The sequence below is a fragment of the Ochotona curzoniae genome, unplaced genomic scaffold (genome assembly GCF_017591425.1).
Source record: "Ochotona curzoniae isolate NIBS_2020 unplaced genomic scaffold, NIBS_Ocur_1.0 scaffold_2683, whole genome shotgun sequence".
In the NCBI taxonomy this organism is placed as follows: Eukaryota; Metazoa; Chordata; class Mammalia; order Lagomorpha; family Ochotonidae; genus Ochotona; species Ochotona curzoniae.
In genome coordinates this window covers 4476392-4494528 of record NW_024467100.1, presented here as the reverse complement: position 1 = coordinate 4494528, position 18137 = coordinate 4476392, and the positions used below count along the sequence as shown (strand labels likewise).

The following is an 18137-nucleotide window of genomic DNA, read 5'->3' as shown; positions in this document are numbered from 1 at the left end:
GCCTCCTAGAGAATGGGGCTCCTGGCTCTCTGGGCAGGAGACAGATGTCAGGTGGCTTCAGAGCAAGAAGAGCCCTGGGAAGAGGGATGCCCTACCTCCAGTGTAGATAGCTCGGGCCTATGTATTTATTTCACTGCTTATCCCTGTATAAATATAAAATATATATAAAATATATATAAAATATGTAAAATATATATATTTTTAGTCTTTGGTGGAGAGATGAAATGATTTCAATTGTTCTATCAAAGTTTGGAAATCTTAGGGCAGAAACAGAGACAGTTCTAAATGAAGCTCCTACTGGGAGTCTTTAATGCCTGGGAGAAATCCAATGGGGGGAAAAAAACTGCTGGCTTATCTTACTGAAAATAAACAAGCAACAGAGTCACTGACCAACCAATTGGCAATGTGGGAAACGTGACTGGGTGTGTCAAAAGAGGATTCTCAGCCACCTTGACAGGCCTCTAGCAAGTCAGAGTGAAACTGGAGCCTCACCTTGTTTTTGTGGGTGTGATTTCAGGCCTATAAGAACCTGTAAACCCAGAGGCAGTATTTTGAGAAAAATCCAGAGCCTCCATTATCATGTCTGAGGCTTGGTATGGGTGGGGGGGACTACTGTCTCATGGAGAAAGACATAGGAGCAGAGTAGCAAAACAGTATAACCACCAAGAATAAGCAGAAGCATGATTGTGGCATCTTTGGAAACAATCTTTGGAGGAACAGCATCTACTTTCACACTCACCCCCCCCCCCAGGCCAATTGCTCATGCTTCAAGTTGTTTATATCCTCTACTTTCTCCCTCTGGTCACAGATCCAATGCTGAAAGTGGATGACAGTAACACTCGAATTCTGATTGGCTGCTTGGTGGCTATCATCTTCATCCTGCTGGCCATCATTGTCATCATCCTCTGGAGGCAGTTCTGGCAGAAAATGCTGGAGAAGGTGAGGAGAGCCTGGCAGGGGAAGCTGTGTCCCCGCTCTCCTCAATTGCTTTTGCCCCAGGAGTACAAGGAAAATAATGAGAATCTCTAAATGGTTAGAGAGTTCATTGAGGCTACTGTGAAACTAAAGAAGGGAGAAATGTGTTGGGGAAAGGAGTCACAAATTAACACAAATGTCTGTTTTCTCATGTTGAGAATGACAATTTCAAAATCTTCCTAGAACATCCAGAAAGCTCTTACTAAATCATGTTTCTCAGCATAGGCATTTCCCACGAATGTGGTGATTCACTGGCTTTGGGGTAGAGTTCAGGCATCTATGTGGTTTTAGTATTTTAATTTACCAGCTGATTCTGATGAGTAGCAAAAATGTGTACAATAGAGCGGCATATTTTATGTGTTTATATCAAAAAAGGCACATACATGCTATCCTTTTCCTGCTGATGGAGCAGGCAGGCAATTTAGTATTTTGAATAACTCGCCTTGGTATCCTCAATAAATAGGGTATTCCTGTTCCATTTTGGAGCCTTTTTTTTTTCAAGATTTATTTAATTTTATTGAATGGCAGATTTACAGAAAGAAGGAGAAATGGAAGGAAGGACTCTCCATCTGCTGGTGCACTCACCAAATGGCCAAATGGCCACAATGGCTGGAGCTAAGCCAATCCAAAGACAGGAGTCAGAAGCTTCTCCTTGGTCTTCTATGCGAGCACAGGGTCCCAAGGCTTTGGGTTGTCCTTTGCTGATTTCCAGGTCACAAGCAGGGAACTGGAAAGGAAGTGGAGCAGCAGCGACATGAACTGGCATGCATGTCAGATGCTGGTGCTTATAGGTGGAGCCCCATAGCCCCCTCTGCCCCCTTTTTAAAGTGAAAATACAAGGTTATGGAAGTATTATCCCAACATTCTGTGGCAGAATAATGAGATGAACAATTGATGTCTTTATGTTTCAGTGCATTCACTGGGTCGATGAACATTTTAGTTTAGGTCCACACAAAATCAAAGCAGCTAATGAATAGACAGTAAAACCTGTGATTTAACAGAACATGAGAATTCTATAGATTGACAAGATGTTTGACTACTGGTAGGTTCTTGGGATGTTATGTAGATCATTCTCATACATATTTCAATGATAGTTTGTGATGACTGTACAGAAATTGGGAGCTCGGGTTCTGTCTTGAAGAAATGAAGGATGATATTAGTTTCTGCAACACAAGCATTTATGAAGCCAGGCAGCAATGCTGTCACTTTCTCTGATTCTGGGATTCGTAGTAGACAAAGATTATTTCATCCGAGTGGAGGAGCTGGGTATAGGAAGGAGAGGATCTGATTCCGTCTTGTGCCAACGTGCCCTTCTCTTCCAGGCTTCCCGGAGGATGTTGGACGATGAGATGACAGTCAGTCTGTCCCTTCCCAGCGAGTCCAGCATGTTTAACAACAACCGCTCCTCATCACCAAGTGAACAAGAGTCCAACTCAACCTATGACCGCATCTTCCCACTGCGCCCTGACTACCAGGAGCCATCCAGGCTGATACGAAAACTTCCAGAATTTGCTCCAGGGGAGGAGGAGTCAGGTGAGAACGAACTAATGGACAGGAGATGGAAGGAGATGCTTTGGCAAATGTTACGTATATATGATATTCTTGTTCCCAGGCTACTCAGTCTGTTTGTCTATACTAACCTCCTGAGAAGACCACATTCTCATGCAGACTTGGGATGCTTCTTTTTAGCAGCCTAATATGAGTACCCTCCTTTCCTATTCAATATACTATTTTTAGAAGGACTACGGATAGAATAGGGAAAAAAAAGTAAAAGGTGTTAGTAAATTGTTAATACCAGAAGAATCTGAATAATTCAAGTGGTCTAGCCTTTTCCTTGACATACAAAGACAGAAATCTCAAAAAAAGGAACTCACACAGTCAAACTTCATTAGCAGTAAATTCAGACCAGAATTTTACTTGGAGGAAAAAAATGACAAACAAAGCTAATTTCCTGAAATTCCAAGTACTGTAGCTATCTAGGACATTTATTGAAATAACATAATTGTGCTATGAGAGTATAGTGTCCCCAGATTTTCTCAACAAAGGCAATGATGTAAGATGATAAAACAGGTCAAACAGAGCCAGTTGGTTCGGCAGAATGCGATCAGAAGCGAGGCTGGGTCATATCTATGCTCCGAACAACTTTCCCATCAGGTCCTCAACCTGAGAGTGATCCAAGCCAGTGGTGGGTAGCAGAGAGGAACTCAGCCAGAGCTGGATATGGAAGAAGACTGGACTAACTATACCAGTGTAGTCTTTTTCCAAAATGGCTCTAAATAAGTCTTTTCAAAGAAAGAAATTAACATCTATTTTATCACTCAATAGAGAAAAAATATTCAAATAGCTCATTGAACTCATCTCACAGAGGAGGCAAGACCAAATGACATAAACTTATTCATGATCTAGTCTTAATCATAGCAATTTACCTGCCTTTTGAAGATGTCCTCCTGCACTGGGCAGGGAATTGTGGTGCAACAGGTTAAAATGCAACTGGAGTGCAGGTTTGAGTCCTCACTACTCTGCTTCTGATCCAACTCCCTCCCTGTTCATATGCACCCTGGAAGGCAGCAGATGATAACTCAAGCATTTGAATCTCTTGCCACCCAAGTGGGAGACCTGGATACAATTCATGGATCCTGGCTTCAGCCTGGCCCAGCTGTCATCTATGTTTGGAGAGCAAATCAGATGAAAGGTTTCTCTCTCTTCCCGTTCCTTTCTTGTTCTCTCTGTCACTCTGCCAAATGAATAAGTAAACAATAAGTCTTAAGAATTTCTTTACCTCCGATTTTAACATCGTTTAAAATTAGAATGTCTCAAGTTAGATCATATAAATTGAATCTGAAAGATTTCTTAATAGATGAAATGGATTGGTAAGCTAATGATGGTGTTTTACAATTAAGGGGTTGTGATATTATTGTGGGGAATTGGACTCAAGGGATAGAAGCAACGTTGGTTCTTGCTTTACATGATAGAAGAAATCATGTGCAGACAATTTCATTGAGTAAAAGCAGGATTTATTTAGCCAGAAGAACCTCCCACTACACAGGTTAGGAGGGGACACTTTCAAGAGAAAATATCCAGGAAAAAGATGGAACTGGCCTTTTTAAAGCACAATTCAGGCAAGTGCCTTGTCCAGTTTGCTCAAAGCAGAACCATCATATACGTGTGCCTAGGAGCTTACTTCTATTCTAAGGACAGGCTTTCTCAGGCTAAAATTGGTAAGTCAATGGATTGGAAGTGGACATTTTGATTTGGTCAAAGGCAGCATTTGGTGCTTTGCCTTCTCTTAAAGAGATCTTCCTGTTTGCTTGCTCCTTTGGGATAAAACTGGAAATTCAGCGAAGTGGGATTCACATTCCCAAAACAGCCTATCAACAGCTATCATTCTCATGGTAAAACTAGAAACTCAAGAGTGAGCTCCCAGTTTGCTCTCGCTAAATGCAGTTCCCGGAGAGAAACAAGTGTCTTGTATATTTTTAAGGAAACTCTTTCTTTGTGATTCCACCAAAGACCTGGTCCCATCTGCCTATTAGTCTTTCTAACCCCTTATGGCATTAAACCTTCAACTTTTAATATCCCCACTCTAATATAGTATGTGGCTTCCTATAGCCATACTACACAATTCTACAAGATAAACCAAGGAGGTGATTAATGATGATGTGAAAAGAGAGAAAAAATGATGGCCTGCATTCCAGGCAGCAAGAGCATCACTAGAGGAAGTAAAGGCATTCCCCAAGAGAGATCTATGCGGTAGGTTAGCCGGTCACAACGGTCTGTTCTAGCTCTGACTCCCGATCTTCATCCGTACAGAGAGACTCAAAGATCCCCCTTAGGATGAGACTTCCTTCATTGTCTTCCCAGGCTGCAGCAGTGTCGTGAAGCCCGTGCAGCCCAGTGGGCCCGAGGGAGTGCCTCACTATGCCGAGGCTGACATTGTCAACCTCCAAGGAGTGACCGGAGGCAACACCTACTCTGTGCCGGCCGTCACCATGGACCTGCTCTCGGGAAAAGACGTGGCTGTCGAAGAGTTCCCCAGGAAACTCCTCACTTTCAAGGAGAAGCTAGGAGAAGGACAATTTGGGGAGGTAAGTGAAACCTCTGAAAGGGCTTCCAGTCCTTGGTAGCTCCAGGAAAGTGGTTGGATGAAAGTTGTCAGTAGAACAGTGTCCGTTCCAGAAATAGATCCACAAGTGAACAGCTCCTCCACTTGTCTTTCCGTGCGCTGTCCTCTGGTTGACCAGTGTGTGTGTGTGGGGTGGGGGGGGGGGGGAATCTCATCTTTGTCAAATAGCTGTGGAGTGATGGGGATGTCTCCATGGAATATTTGACTTCAGTTGTCTCAAAACACAGTCAATATTTTCACAAAAATTCTAAAATTGAGTACAGAGGGTGGGACCCACAAGATGTGATAATCTTTTACGAATAGTCCAGGAACACCCTGCTGCTTGAAAACCACTTTGTTTTTTCCCTTTTGATGGGAATTACACATAAAATGATCAAACACAACCTCCCCCTTGCCTTTGGTCCCGGCATCAACCACGGGGGACTGAATCGTCAAGACAAGGAGGAGCACCCTTCTGAGTTGTCCTCAGGGTGATGGCAAACAAACAATTTTTTTTTCCTCTTGTGAACCACATGAAAGGCCAAAGAACTCAAGTGATGTTTTATACTTTTGGTAGGGGTTTTTCAGTTCTGCCTTCCACACTCAGCAAATAATGCTTGGTTTCAGGCTGCAAGCCAATGCCTTTGGTAGGTCTGGTGTTGGATGAAATAGAGCAGTCTGCAGCATGTACTTGTAGTGTTCTATGTCATCATTTGGTTTCTTGAGTTGAAAACTCATGTTCCTATGCTGCACAGATACACAGGCACTACTTACAGTTCTAAACTTCATATCGATGGTTTTCTGTTTTGTGTGAACCAGCAACCATATTTTCTTTCGTCAAAGTCTAAGTATTTATGCATAGTGAAATTTTATAGTGAACTATGCTGGGATGAAATATTGTTACGTATTCATTCACTTATTCACTATCCTACAAAATGTGTATTTCTTTCCTACAGTAGCAGCGTATCATACTAGCTGGGTACATCATTATTTTTTTAATTTTAATTATTGAGGCCAAAAGATATGTTACACGTATATTCTCTTGATTTTTTTTGCCCGAGTTGTAAGAGTACTGAGACCTCTTCAGGAGAAATGATGATGACGAGATTAGATGCCTTTTGTCTAGGTTCATCTCTGTGAAGTGGAGGGAATGGAACAATTCAAAGACAAAGATTTTGCCCTGGATGTCAGCGCTAACCAGCCTGTCCTGGTGGCTGTGAAAATGCTCCGAGCAGATGCCAACAAGAATGCCAGGTCTGTGGTATGCATTTTGAATTTTTCCTTTATGCATTTTGTCTTCAGGAACAGGCATACTCCTAGAAGATTTTGAGCATTTTTTTTCTTTGGAGACGAGGAGGTCTGCCTCCTGTTCCCAATGTTAGTCTTTTCTTCACATTTCTCCTGGAGTCAGCCGTCCTCATCCTATTCGCCATCTCTCAGACATGCATGTGTATTTCCTGTCGCTTTGCCACACATTTCCTTCCTAGCCCTCGACACCTTCTGGGTCCTCAGCATTGTACTTTCAACTTCATACAGCAATCTGTTTGTGGTCCTCCTCCATCTTCACATGTAGACACAATCTACGATGTCATTACCTCTCCTCCCAGCAAACTTTCCACTATCATACACATATCTCCTGCTAAGCCTCCTCCATTCTCCCCCCTTTTACATCTCTATTTACTGTCTCATCTTTTTTTTTTCTCTTTTATGCTCCTTTTCTTTTATGTCCAGCAACCCCCCAAATGAGAAGCTACCTCTACTTGGAAAAGTTCCCATGGACCTCAAAGCAACCAGTCCTTTAGCAGTTTCCAAACTGGGTAATAAACTCTTCAACCCTTTGCTACATAAATCGCAGGTTCCAGCCATATTCTGTTGTCTGCCAGCCTCCCCATTACAGTAATGGTGAGTGCATCCTCACCCAGAGAGGCATGCTGGTTGAAAGCTGATTGTATGTGTCTCCATTAAGTCTTCACATCTGGATGGCATATGTATTTTCCCATTGTGTTCTCCCGGTGTGTCTTACTAATATTTGTAGCAAGAGAATCTTTGTAACTGATTCTCCAAATTAGCATGCATGTCAAGAATGTTGTAGGCTACATTAAGGTCTTGACAACGGGCAGGATATAAAATGAAGAAAAAAGAAAGGAATGGAAATGGAACTGGAAGTTTTAGAATTTTAACGAAGAGTTTCAAACTTAAGGACATTAATATGAATGAAAAATGACATTCTTGGGTATCATAGAGACATGGAGTTTCCCTCATAATATTCATTTTTAGACAAGATTTATGTGTTTTATTTGAAAGGTAGATTTATAGAGAGAAGGAGAAGCAGAGAAGGAAGGATATTCCATCCACAGGCTCACTCCCCAAATGGCTGTAAAGACCAGAGCTGAACTGATCTGAAGCCAGGAGCCAGGAGCTTCTTCAAAGTTTCTCATGTAGGGTCTGGGTTCCAAAGACTTGAACCATTCTCTGCTGCTTTTCAGGCCACAAACAGGGAGCTGGATGGGAAGTGGAGCAGCTGGGACGCAAACTGGCACCCATGTGGAATGCTCATGGTGCTGCCCCCTGCCCCTCATATTATTCTTAGCACAGTATTGGAGAGGCAAAACACAAAATCAGACAAAGCCTTTAGCCTTTATTTTTTTCTGGTGAGGTTTATCATGTTTCCACCATTCCCATTCATGGTTAGTAATTGTGAAAGACAGACACAGGCCCTCCCAAGCCACAGAAATTGCTGACTTGGGACTGAAGAGAGAATGAAAGCAAGGAGCAGTTAGTTGCATTAGGACAATTCATCTTTAAGAGTTTTGTAATGATGTAGTATACTTCCAGCCCAGAATTCCTAGAAAACCCATGGGAGACTGATTATTGATCTGTTTCAATAGCTTTGGGAATGTGGTCTGGTGGCTAGCTAACCCAGATGTTCTTACTCTGTGACTCAACGGTGGCTGTTACCATGCACTGGAAGAAATTAGTTGTGGCCAAGTGTGCGCTTCTTTTCAAATGGCTCCACTTTACTGCTGAAGGCTTTAAGCAGTGCTGCAGTTTTTAAAATTAGTTCTTTACAGATCCAATGTCATTTGTAGGTATAATTCTAAAGCCATAATTGTTTCCCCTCCTCACTGCTTCCTCTTTCCCTCCCTTCCATCCTCTTTCCTTCTTCCTTTGTTTCTCCCTTTTTTCCCACAATTTTTGAGATATTCTGTTTTAAATTTACATTACTGTAAAAAAAAAAGACTTGGCATTTCACCAAATAAATTTAATAAGTAAAAAAAATAAATAAAAGGACCTCAGTTTAGTGATAATAACTAGAAGCAACAATTGAATGGAAAAAAATGCCCATTTTGTTCAGAGACAACAATCAAAGATCATTGAAACTATAGTACTATAATATTCTTAACTACTGGTTTGGCAGAGGTGTGCAATAAAGTTTTACAAAACTATATTTGCAGCAATAGTGATGAACGCAGGCATTTATTTTTCCTTTTGTATTTTTTTTTTAAATTTTTAGCTCCTACATATAAGGGAGACCTTGTGATGTTTGCCTTTCTGGGTCTGGTTCATTTCACTCAGTGTGATGTCTCTAGTTGAATCCATTTTGCTGCAAAATGTTCCTTTTTGTAGCTGAATAATAATCCATTGAGTATATATGCCACATTTTCTTTATGCATTTATCTCATGCTGGACACCTTGGTTGATCTGATTTTTGGCTATTGTGCACTGTGCTGTGATAAACGTTGTGATGCACATATCTCTTTGATGATTCATTGTGTCCAGGTCTTTTTGGTATAATCCCAATACATGCATGCTGTGAATGACTGCAGGTGCATAGCGTCTCAGGAAAGCCAGTGTGGTACAGTGAGGAATTCTTGGTTAAGCAACAAGTTGGTTATTCACTTTTTAAAAATTTCTTCATTTTATTAGCTCTATGTTTTTTTTTTTTAAGATAAACACCCTTAATGTGTTCAGCCAGGATTTTCAGCGAAAAGTATAATCTTGCAGAGTAGTTTTTATCCGCATATTCTTGACTTGGCAACTATCAGTCATTTCTTATGTGGTAGGCATTTTCTAATATACTAGGGGATGAACCTTAGTTGCAAGAACATTATTGTACAATAATCACATTCTATGAGGAGCAGAGGCAAATCCAGGTGCCAATTTCTCTGTCTTCTAGAAGGTTCCTCAGAGAGGAAAGTGACTTGGAGTGATGGGGTGGGAAGAGGCACGGCCGTGCAATTTTCCTCACGTCTTGATTCCATCAACCTGTGGGTTTGTCTTGGTCTGTGTCCTCCAAAGGAATGATTTTCTCAAGGAGATAAAGATCATGTCCCGGCTGAAGGATCCCAACATCATTCGTCTCCTGGCTGTGTGTATCACTGAGGACCCTCTCTGCATGATCACCGAGTATATGGAGAATGGCGATCTCAATCAGTTCCTTTCCCGGCATGAGCCCCCCAGCTCTTCCTGCAGCAACGTACCCACTGTCAGGTAAATGAGACAGCTCTGCTGTCTCTCCCTGGGGTCAGGACAAGCAGTTGGGAGTCTGAAAAGCAGAAGCAGTCAATCTTTAAGTTCATCATTGCTTTGGGAGAGTGAAAGGAGGTCACTGGGTAGGGAATGTGTTAAAAATAGAAACCCTGATTTGTCAATATCGGCTATAGGATATGGGCCTTTCAAGGTAACTTTCTCTCTCGTTGAACTTCCTCAGTTACAACAATCTGAAGTTCATGGCTACCCAGATTGCCTCTGGCATGAAGTACCTTTCCTCTCTTAACTTCGTCCACCGAGACCTGGCCACGAGAAACTGCTTAGTGGGGAAGAACTACACTATCAAGATAGCTGATTTTGGCATGAGCAGAAACCTGTACAGTGGGGACTACTACCGGATCCAGGGCCGAGCAGTGCTCCCCATCCGCTGGATGTCCTGGGAGAGCATCTTGCTGGTGAGTTCCTTGCCCAGCAGCGGGTACATGGCCAGGAGGAATAAACCAGAGACGGCTGGAGGAAAACTCAGTAGACTTTAGCTTTTTTCTCAGAACCATAGTTTGCTTTGTGCATTATTATTATTGTTGTTGTTGTTGTTGTTATTGTTACTATTAAAGATTTGCCTATTTCTAGTGAAAAGCAACACCTGTATTATAGAAAATTCAGAGGAAAAAGCTAAAAGTTGTAGTGGGAGATTTAGTATATTTTTTCTCACTTCTGACCTAATAATTAACTACTTTAATATAGTTTTGAGTGTTGAAATCTTTAGGGAAATTTTATCCAGGCAATATGTTGAACAATATATGGTTTTCACTTGTTAGACAGATTTCTATATTTTTATTTTTAGAATTTTAGAATTATATAGAGATGTGTTTATTTATTTGGAAGACAAAGTTTCTTGTGAGAGAGAGATAAAGAGATCTTCCATCTGCTGGTCATTCCCTATATGACCACAGAGGCTGGATCTGGGCTGGACTGAAGCTGGGAACCAGTAGTTTCTTCCAAGATCTTTCATGTGCGTGCAGGGCCTAAGCACTTGGTCCATCTTTTGCTGCTTTCCCAGATCTGTTAGCAGGGGGTTGGATTGGAAATGGAGCAGCTGGGACTCAAACTGGTGCCCTTATGGAATGCTGGCACTGCAGGTGGCGACTTTTATTTGCTACACCACAGTAACCATCCCTGAAACTCTTTAAAAAGATGTATGTATTTGTTTAAAAGGTAGAGTTACAGGGGTCATCGCCATGGCATAGTAAGCTAGGTCTCTGCATCATTGGTATCCCATATGAATATTAGCTCATGTCCCGGCTGCTCCACTTCCAATCCAATTCCCTGCTATGGCCTAGGAAAGCAACAGAGGATCTTTCAGGTACTTGGGGACTTATACCCATGTGAGAGACCTGGAAGAGGCTCTTGGTTCTTGGCTTCAGACCATCTCAACTCTGGCCATCATGGCCATTTGGGGAGTGAACTGGCTGATGGGAAAAATCTCTCTGTGTTTCTCCTTTTCTCTGTATGACTTTTCCTTTGAAATAATAATAATAATAATAATAATAATAATACAAGATCTTTAAAAAAGAAAGGGAGAGATTAGAGAGAGAATCTTCCATCCACTTCACTCTTCCAGAGGTCACAATGGCTAGGGAAGGGCTGAGCTGAAACAAAGAATTTGGAACTTCTTCTGGGTTTCCCACATGGACAGTGCTTTTTTTCTTCTGCTTTTTTAAAGTAAGGGGTTATACTGGAAATGGAGGGTCCAGGACTCAAACTGGCACTCATGCACGATACTAGCGTTGTGAGTGGTGGCTTAACCAGCTGCACCACAACATTGGTACCTATATTTTTGCTTTTTAAAAAAATGATTTATATGCTAAGTTTATCATTCTTTGCTTTATCAATTTAATTCAATTTGTAGTATTCTGCATCATAATTAATAAGCAATTTTTCCCAAAAGCCTTTGCTGTAATGGTATGTTTTCTCACTATGCATTTGGAGACATTTTATTGTTGATTTTGCAATGACTTAACAGATTTGGGGCTGGTGCTGTGTGTTAAGATCTCTGCTGGAATCACTGATGTGATCTATGGGTGCTGACTTAAATCCTGGCTGCTCCGCAATTAACCTGATGTACAACATTGTTAGACTTTTATCCTCTACAAAGATACATACTTATTTAACATTGTCTTTTGTCTTCTGTAATATTCTAGAAAAAGTCCAACACCAATCTGGTTTTGTTCAGTTTTAGTTTAGTTTATGTCTTGCCCATATTCTTTTAAGATTCTCGAATTAATTTTGCAACGAGAACATGTTAAGGTATCTTCTTCCACTCGCCAAAATGACTACTAATTAATGTTTGGTATCATTCCTTTGAGGAATTTTCAGTGCATGTGATTTTGACGTGAACATATATGTATATATATGCTTTCAGTTACATAACTGGGATGGTCCTATGCCTGTGATCCTCTATTCTTGTTTCTTATTGAACATTTTATCATTAATATTTCCAATACCATTACATATTTTTTCCTTTAAAGATTTTGTTTATTGTTATTGCAAAAGCAGATATACAGAGAGAAGGAAAGAGAGAGAGGAAGATATTCCATCTGAAGATTCACTCTCCAAACAGCTGCAACGGCTGGAGCTGAGCCAATCCGAAGCCAGGAGCCAGGAGCTTCTTGAGTCTCCCACACGGGTGCAGGGTCCCAAGGCTTTGGACTGTCCTTGACTGCCTTCCCAGCTTACAAGCAGGGAGCTGGATGGGCAGTGGGGCCACTGGGATTAAAACCAGTGCCCATAGGGGATCCCAGCATGTTCAAGGCTAGGTCTTTAGCCACTAGGCTATCGTGCCGGGTCCTTCAATACCATTAATTATTTTTAAAGGCATGATTTTAGAAGCTCTATGATTTTCCATTGTATAAGTATAGTCTATAATTTAGTACTATCTCTATCATTTGATACTTAAGTTGCCTCCATTTTCCACTATTCTGTATGATGTGGTGCCATATGCCAATTTACAACAGTCTTCATAAATACTGTTGTAATCAATATATTCAACTCATCATGTTTTACTCTTTTCTAATATAACCATTAAGCATTTTTCTATCTGGTGTTGAAAACAATATATTAGCTAATGCAGATATATTGGTTTGAATCCCAATTTTTCCATAACAAATGACCTATTAATCTGGAGAATTTAGTCAAGTCCTGAAATAAAAAATAAGGACACATGACCTGTTACAGCGTTCTCATCTTTACTAAGCAGAAAACATGTAAGCATGAATCTAGCTTCCTGCTAATAGATGCTCTGAGAGGAAACAGGTGATGGCCCAAGTCATTGAGTCCCTGTCGTACCTACGGGAGACCTGGATTCAGTTCCCGTCTGCTGGATACGGCCTGCCCTGTTGGAGGCATTTGTGTAGTGAATGAGCAGACAGGAGGACTTCGTGTGTGTGTGTGTGTGTGTGTCTCTCTTCTGTAATAAAACAATAATGGATGCTACTTTCCTCTGAGTTTCATTGCTGTCACCTGTAAAAGACTAGTTTTAAGACTATCACTGAACTGACCAGTGTTAGATTGATAACAAGACTATTCAAGGCACTTAGATTTTTCTAACGTAAAAGTGGTTAACTTTCCATTCTAATGTTTTCTTTTCTGGGGATGTTTTCCTAGGGCTGGTTATCCTGGGGCCTAAAGGTTGACCTTCTAACTTAGAGCTAATGGTACAGTTCTTCCAACTTGTGACTCAGTTATAAGAGAAGCAATGTAAGAGGAGATTTAAAAAAATGTGAATCATGAAATTAAAAATTAAGTTCAGTCTGCTGAAAAAAAATCTTAAAGTACATGTTTATCAGAAATCCTCAGAAAGTTCATAAATTTATGTATGATGACAAAATTGTACCAGGATTTTGATGTTTTTGCACGAAAAGAACCTTTGATTTGAATTCCATTTTCTCCAAACTTTTGGAGTTCCCTCCTAAACTCATGAAGTTACCCATATAACTTGACTCATTCATTAATGAGAGGTCTATTTCTTGATAACTTTGTATTATCTCTGGTTCCTTCATACTTATCTTGGTTGTTTAAACAGCCCTTGCCCTTGGAAAGAAGATTACAAAAAAATGTAGTCTTGTTGTATGTACGTTATTCTGATTTTCACTTCTTTTTCTTTATTTAAATAGGGCAAATTCACTACAGCAAGTGATGTGTGGGCCTTTGGGGTGACTCTGTGGGAAACTTTCACCTTTTGCCAGGAACAACCCTACTCCCAGCTGTCAGATGAACAGGTTATTGAGAATACTGGAGAGTTCTTTCGAGACCAAGGGAGGCAGGTAAGACCTCTTAGGGGTGGCTGGATGGATGTAGTCAGGGTTTTCTTGGTGTGAGAAAGTCAAGTCCTGAGTTGGGAGAGAGGCCAGCTGGGTGACTGTTGTTTGTCGTTAACAATCCAGATGATGTGCAAGGCCCGGATCCTCCCTTCTCTCTGCTTTACCTAAGTGTCAACTAACAGATGACTGCAGAGCATGCTGGGGTCATGTCAGCTTCTCGTCCGCTCAAAGGGAATGGAAAAGGAAATCCTGTCTCTTTTCTTTGATTTACTTCTTGATCTAGAATGTGTGGCTGGTCTTCCTGATTGAAAGCTGCAAAAGAGAAAAACGACTTACTAACTCTGCCAATAACACATACCAGCCTAAGAAATGGTGTTATTTAGGCAGGTCAGCAGCATTTGTAGACTTAAGGGTTCAGGAATGATCAGGCCTATCGCAGACTTGCTGCTCTTTCTGGTAGTTAATGGTGTCTCTCAGGACCTGGGGAATACGGTCTCCTAAAATTCACAAGGTGTCCTAACTCCTAGCCAACTTTCTTCAAGTGGTCCAGTTTATAATGTCCCTGGTGATGGTGTTCCTGGTGGCATCGAAAGCTTGCTGGTAACTAGAGCACTGCACTAGCCCAAAGTGACTTAGTTATGGCAAAGTTTTGGCTCATTGCAACTCCAGCAGAATGGTAACACCTGGGGGAAATAAAAAGGTGGATCCACTGTGGCTTCAATAGATCCTAGCAGTCAAATGATCATGGAATCATTTGAGTTTACTCCTTGGTACGATTTTGGTTAGAAGATAATTGCCTTCTTACTGTGGTCAAGGGCAGATTTACCTCTGTGTGCCCAGGTGGGTGGACCAAGGGGAAACGTTAGATTTTTTGCTCCTGGAGTGACATATCCCTATTTATCACAGTGAATTATTAGGACATGCACGATTAATTGAAGATGGTGAACTTAATTAGGACATGTAATCTTCTTTATCCTAATCATGGTTTTAATTTGAGTGTACATAAAATCGTAAGCATCCCTGGCCCCCTCCACTTCCTGGTCAGTGCCCACAGTCCTACAGAAGCTTTTTTTTTTTTTTACTTTTTAGGGAAATATTTAATTATTACATACATTCATGTATTTGCAGTTTTTAAATTCCATATCCATTATACATACTATCTTTTTTGTATTGATTACATTGCATTATGTGACACAGTTTTATAGGCACTGGGATTCCCCCCCATCCTTCCCCAGACCTTCCCCCCATGGTGGAATTGGACCACCAGACGTTTAATCAAATAAAGGTCTTTCCTTTCACGCGGCACTTCATGTCCACTGCCCAATTTGTACTGAAGATATGCTTGATATTATGTCTTTCTTGCTCAGCATTGAAGAGTTACATTTCGTGATTAGTTTAAAGGCTCACCATGTTTATCTTCATTAGATACCACTGATGTACTAACTATATATTCTGAGCCACCACCAAGAGATCATTGCCATGGAACACTAAGGAAATTTTTTACTTATATGCATAAGTATACACTTTTGGTAAAAAAAAAAGAAGAAGAATTACTGAATTTTATGTATAAACTTATTAAACATAATTTATAAAATCACATTGATGTAATTTAAAAGTCCAGAATTTAAAAAGTTTTTTTAAAAGTTCAATATTTAAATTTTAGGAATTAAGTATAAGAATTAGGCATGGCAATTTCTCAATTTTTTTTTTTTCAGAAAGTTTTTCGATCTGTCAATTACACATGTGTGTTGTGACTGATTTTCAGATGCCATGGCTAACTTTGTGATTCTGACAGAAATAATACAGGACAAAATTTCTGTCACTTGAATTCTTTTTTTTTTTAAGATTTATTTATTTTTATTGGAAAGGTAGATATACAGAGAGGAGGAGAGACAGGAAGATCTTCCGTCCGATGATTCACTCCCCAAGTGAGCGCAACGGCTGATGCTATGCCGATCCGAAGCCAGGATCCAGGAACTTCTTCTGGGTATCCCACACGGGTACAGGGTCCCAAAGCTTTGGGCTGTCCTCGACTGCTTTCCCAGGCCACAAGCAGGGAGCTGGATGGGAAGTGGAGCTGCCGGGATTAGAACCAGCGCCCGTATGGGATCCTGGGCGTGCAAGGCGAGGACTTTAGCCATTAGGCCACGCTGCTGGGCCCTGTCACTTGAATTCTTAAAGGAATTTATCATTAAGATTCATAGAGAAGGCAATTCTTCAATCATTTGTATTTAATTAAGAATGGAAGAGCATAGCAATTATTTCAGTAATTTAAAAATGCATTGGGTATTTTTGCTTTTGATCTGTCTTCATAAAATGTGAAGAATTCCAAGATATCACATTTATAAAAAGTTTATAGTCTAAATGAAATTAAAAATGAAAATCAAATGTAATAATTAAAGTTTTTTACTATTAATAAAGGTAGCAAAATATACAAATGTAATATAAGGTATATGAGATATAACTTTAATTATTCACTTAGTTTATAATATTTTGATAGGGCAACCCAAATAAATTATTTAGAATCTCTATTTTATTAACATCTGTGGGGTCAAGGAGTGTTTCTTGATTACCTAGTGAACATTCCAGGAAATATTTAAGAGGATTTTTTTTTTTATAATTTTACTGGTAACATATGAGAGTGTTTATTTTCCTGTACTCTTAACATTGGTAATATTTAATCTTAAATATTTGGAAACGTATAGGTTTAGTCCTTTAGGACACACTGAGGTAAGCCTCATCAGACCTAACAATCTATTCCGGCAGAAGGGCAGAGGGAATAAACCCAGCTCCTGGGATGCATGACAGTGGCGGCTGTTTAGCATGGGAGAAGCCAGGGCAGGAAATGTAGCTGATGATTAATCAACTCCACATGTTGAATTCAGCAAATGACAATGGAAGGTTTGAAGAACATGGGCAAGTCAGGTATGGTTCAGAAATGTGTTGGTTGGCCAGGATACCAGCAAACATTGGTAAGGAGATAATCGCCATAGATAACAGGCAATGGCGGCTGATCTAGCAGTGAAGAGAACAGAAAATATTATGGTATAGAACTATATGAACACATCTTGCACTCCAGTTTCTACAACAGACTAAGATTTTATTCCATTGCAAGAGTCAGGTCATTAATACATTTTCTGAATTTGCCTTGATGAATATCAATATGAGTGGACCAAAGACAGAAAATCTAATTTCCTTTTGATTCAATTTCATCTTTTGCATGAAAATCGGGACCATCGAAAGGCCCATCAGGAAATTCTGCCTCAGAGAACTGAAGAAGACTGTGGGACCAGGAAGGGGGCAGATCGCATGTAGGGTCCTTGTGAGGAGGAAGAATACACAGTATACCCATTTCAGGGTTCAAGTTCAAGCAGTGGACAGGGAGCAAATCAAACTATGATGCGACAACTCTCATTTCTCTCTCTAACAATTTCCCTCTCTCTCTCCCTTTTGTTTATTTCTGTTTTCAAAGACTTACCTCCCGCAGCCAGCCATCTGCCCTGACTCTGTCTATAAGCTGATGCTCAGCTGTTGGAGAAGAGACACCAAGCAGCGTCCTTCATTCCAAGAAATCTACCTTCTGCTCCTCCAACAAGCAGACGAGTGAAGCTGCAGGTGCCTGGCAACGTGCTGAAGGCCTGGGGCCTCCCACATGACCTACCACTCACCCACGCTAAGCCACTTCATCTGGACATTCAACGGACTTGAGGGACACAGGGTGCTTGCTTTGTTCTCCCTCTGTCCCTCATCTCCTCCACTCCCTACCCCTGACTCATATATACTTCTCTCTTTTTTTTTTTTACATTAAAGAACTAAAAATGAAAAAAAAAAAGGCCTTCGGGCAGATAAAATACAGTAAAGAAATATTACTTGATATACCAACGTGTTGGATAACAAAGGTTAGAAATTTCAGATAATTTATAAAGGTTAAATATGCTTGTGTTTATTAATGTGCAGATTCTACAATATTTTTTTCTGTGTTGCCTTCTAAGACTATCTTCAGAAAGAAAAACTTGAATAGAAAGTCTTGGGAAACATGAGATTAGGTGTTAGGAAAACATTTTAAAGATGTACAAAAATTGAGGCTGTGGTGTTCACCAACTCATTGCAGATGCTTAATCAAACTTACTTTGTATTTCCCGCTCCTGTCAAAGTGGATGGACATTCCTGAAGGATTCCTGTTTCTTGGAATAAGTGGGTTTGTTCATTTATGGACAAGGTTCATGGATGAAGTCTGTATATGAAAACCA

General features: G+C 40.5%; 1 protein-coding gene across 1 annotated transcript in view; it reads left to right on the top strand.

Moving 5' to 3' along the window:
- DDR2 (discoidin domain receptor tyrosine kinase 2) overlaps positions 1-17797 on the top strand; it is a 131056-nt gene extending 113259 nt beyond the window's left edge. The window contains exons 10-17 of the mRNA XM_041003248.1: positions 809-939; positions 2298-2508; positions 4837-5060; positions 6204-6331; positions 9377-9568; positions 9789-10023; positions 13741-13890; positions 17360-17797. Coding sequence (XP_040859182.1) covers positions 809-939; positions 2298-2508; positions 4837-5060; positions 6204-6331; positions 9377-9568; positions 9789-10023; positions 13741-13890; positions 17360-17494 — 1406 coding nt within the window. The 3' untranslated portion in view covers positions 17495-17797. The remainder of the gene's footprint in view (positions 1-808; positions 940-2297; positions 2509-4836; positions 5061-6203; positions 6332-9376; positions 9569-9788; positions 10024-13740; positions 13891-17359) is intronic.
- The last annotated feature ends 340 nt before the right edge of the window (positions 17798-18137 follow it).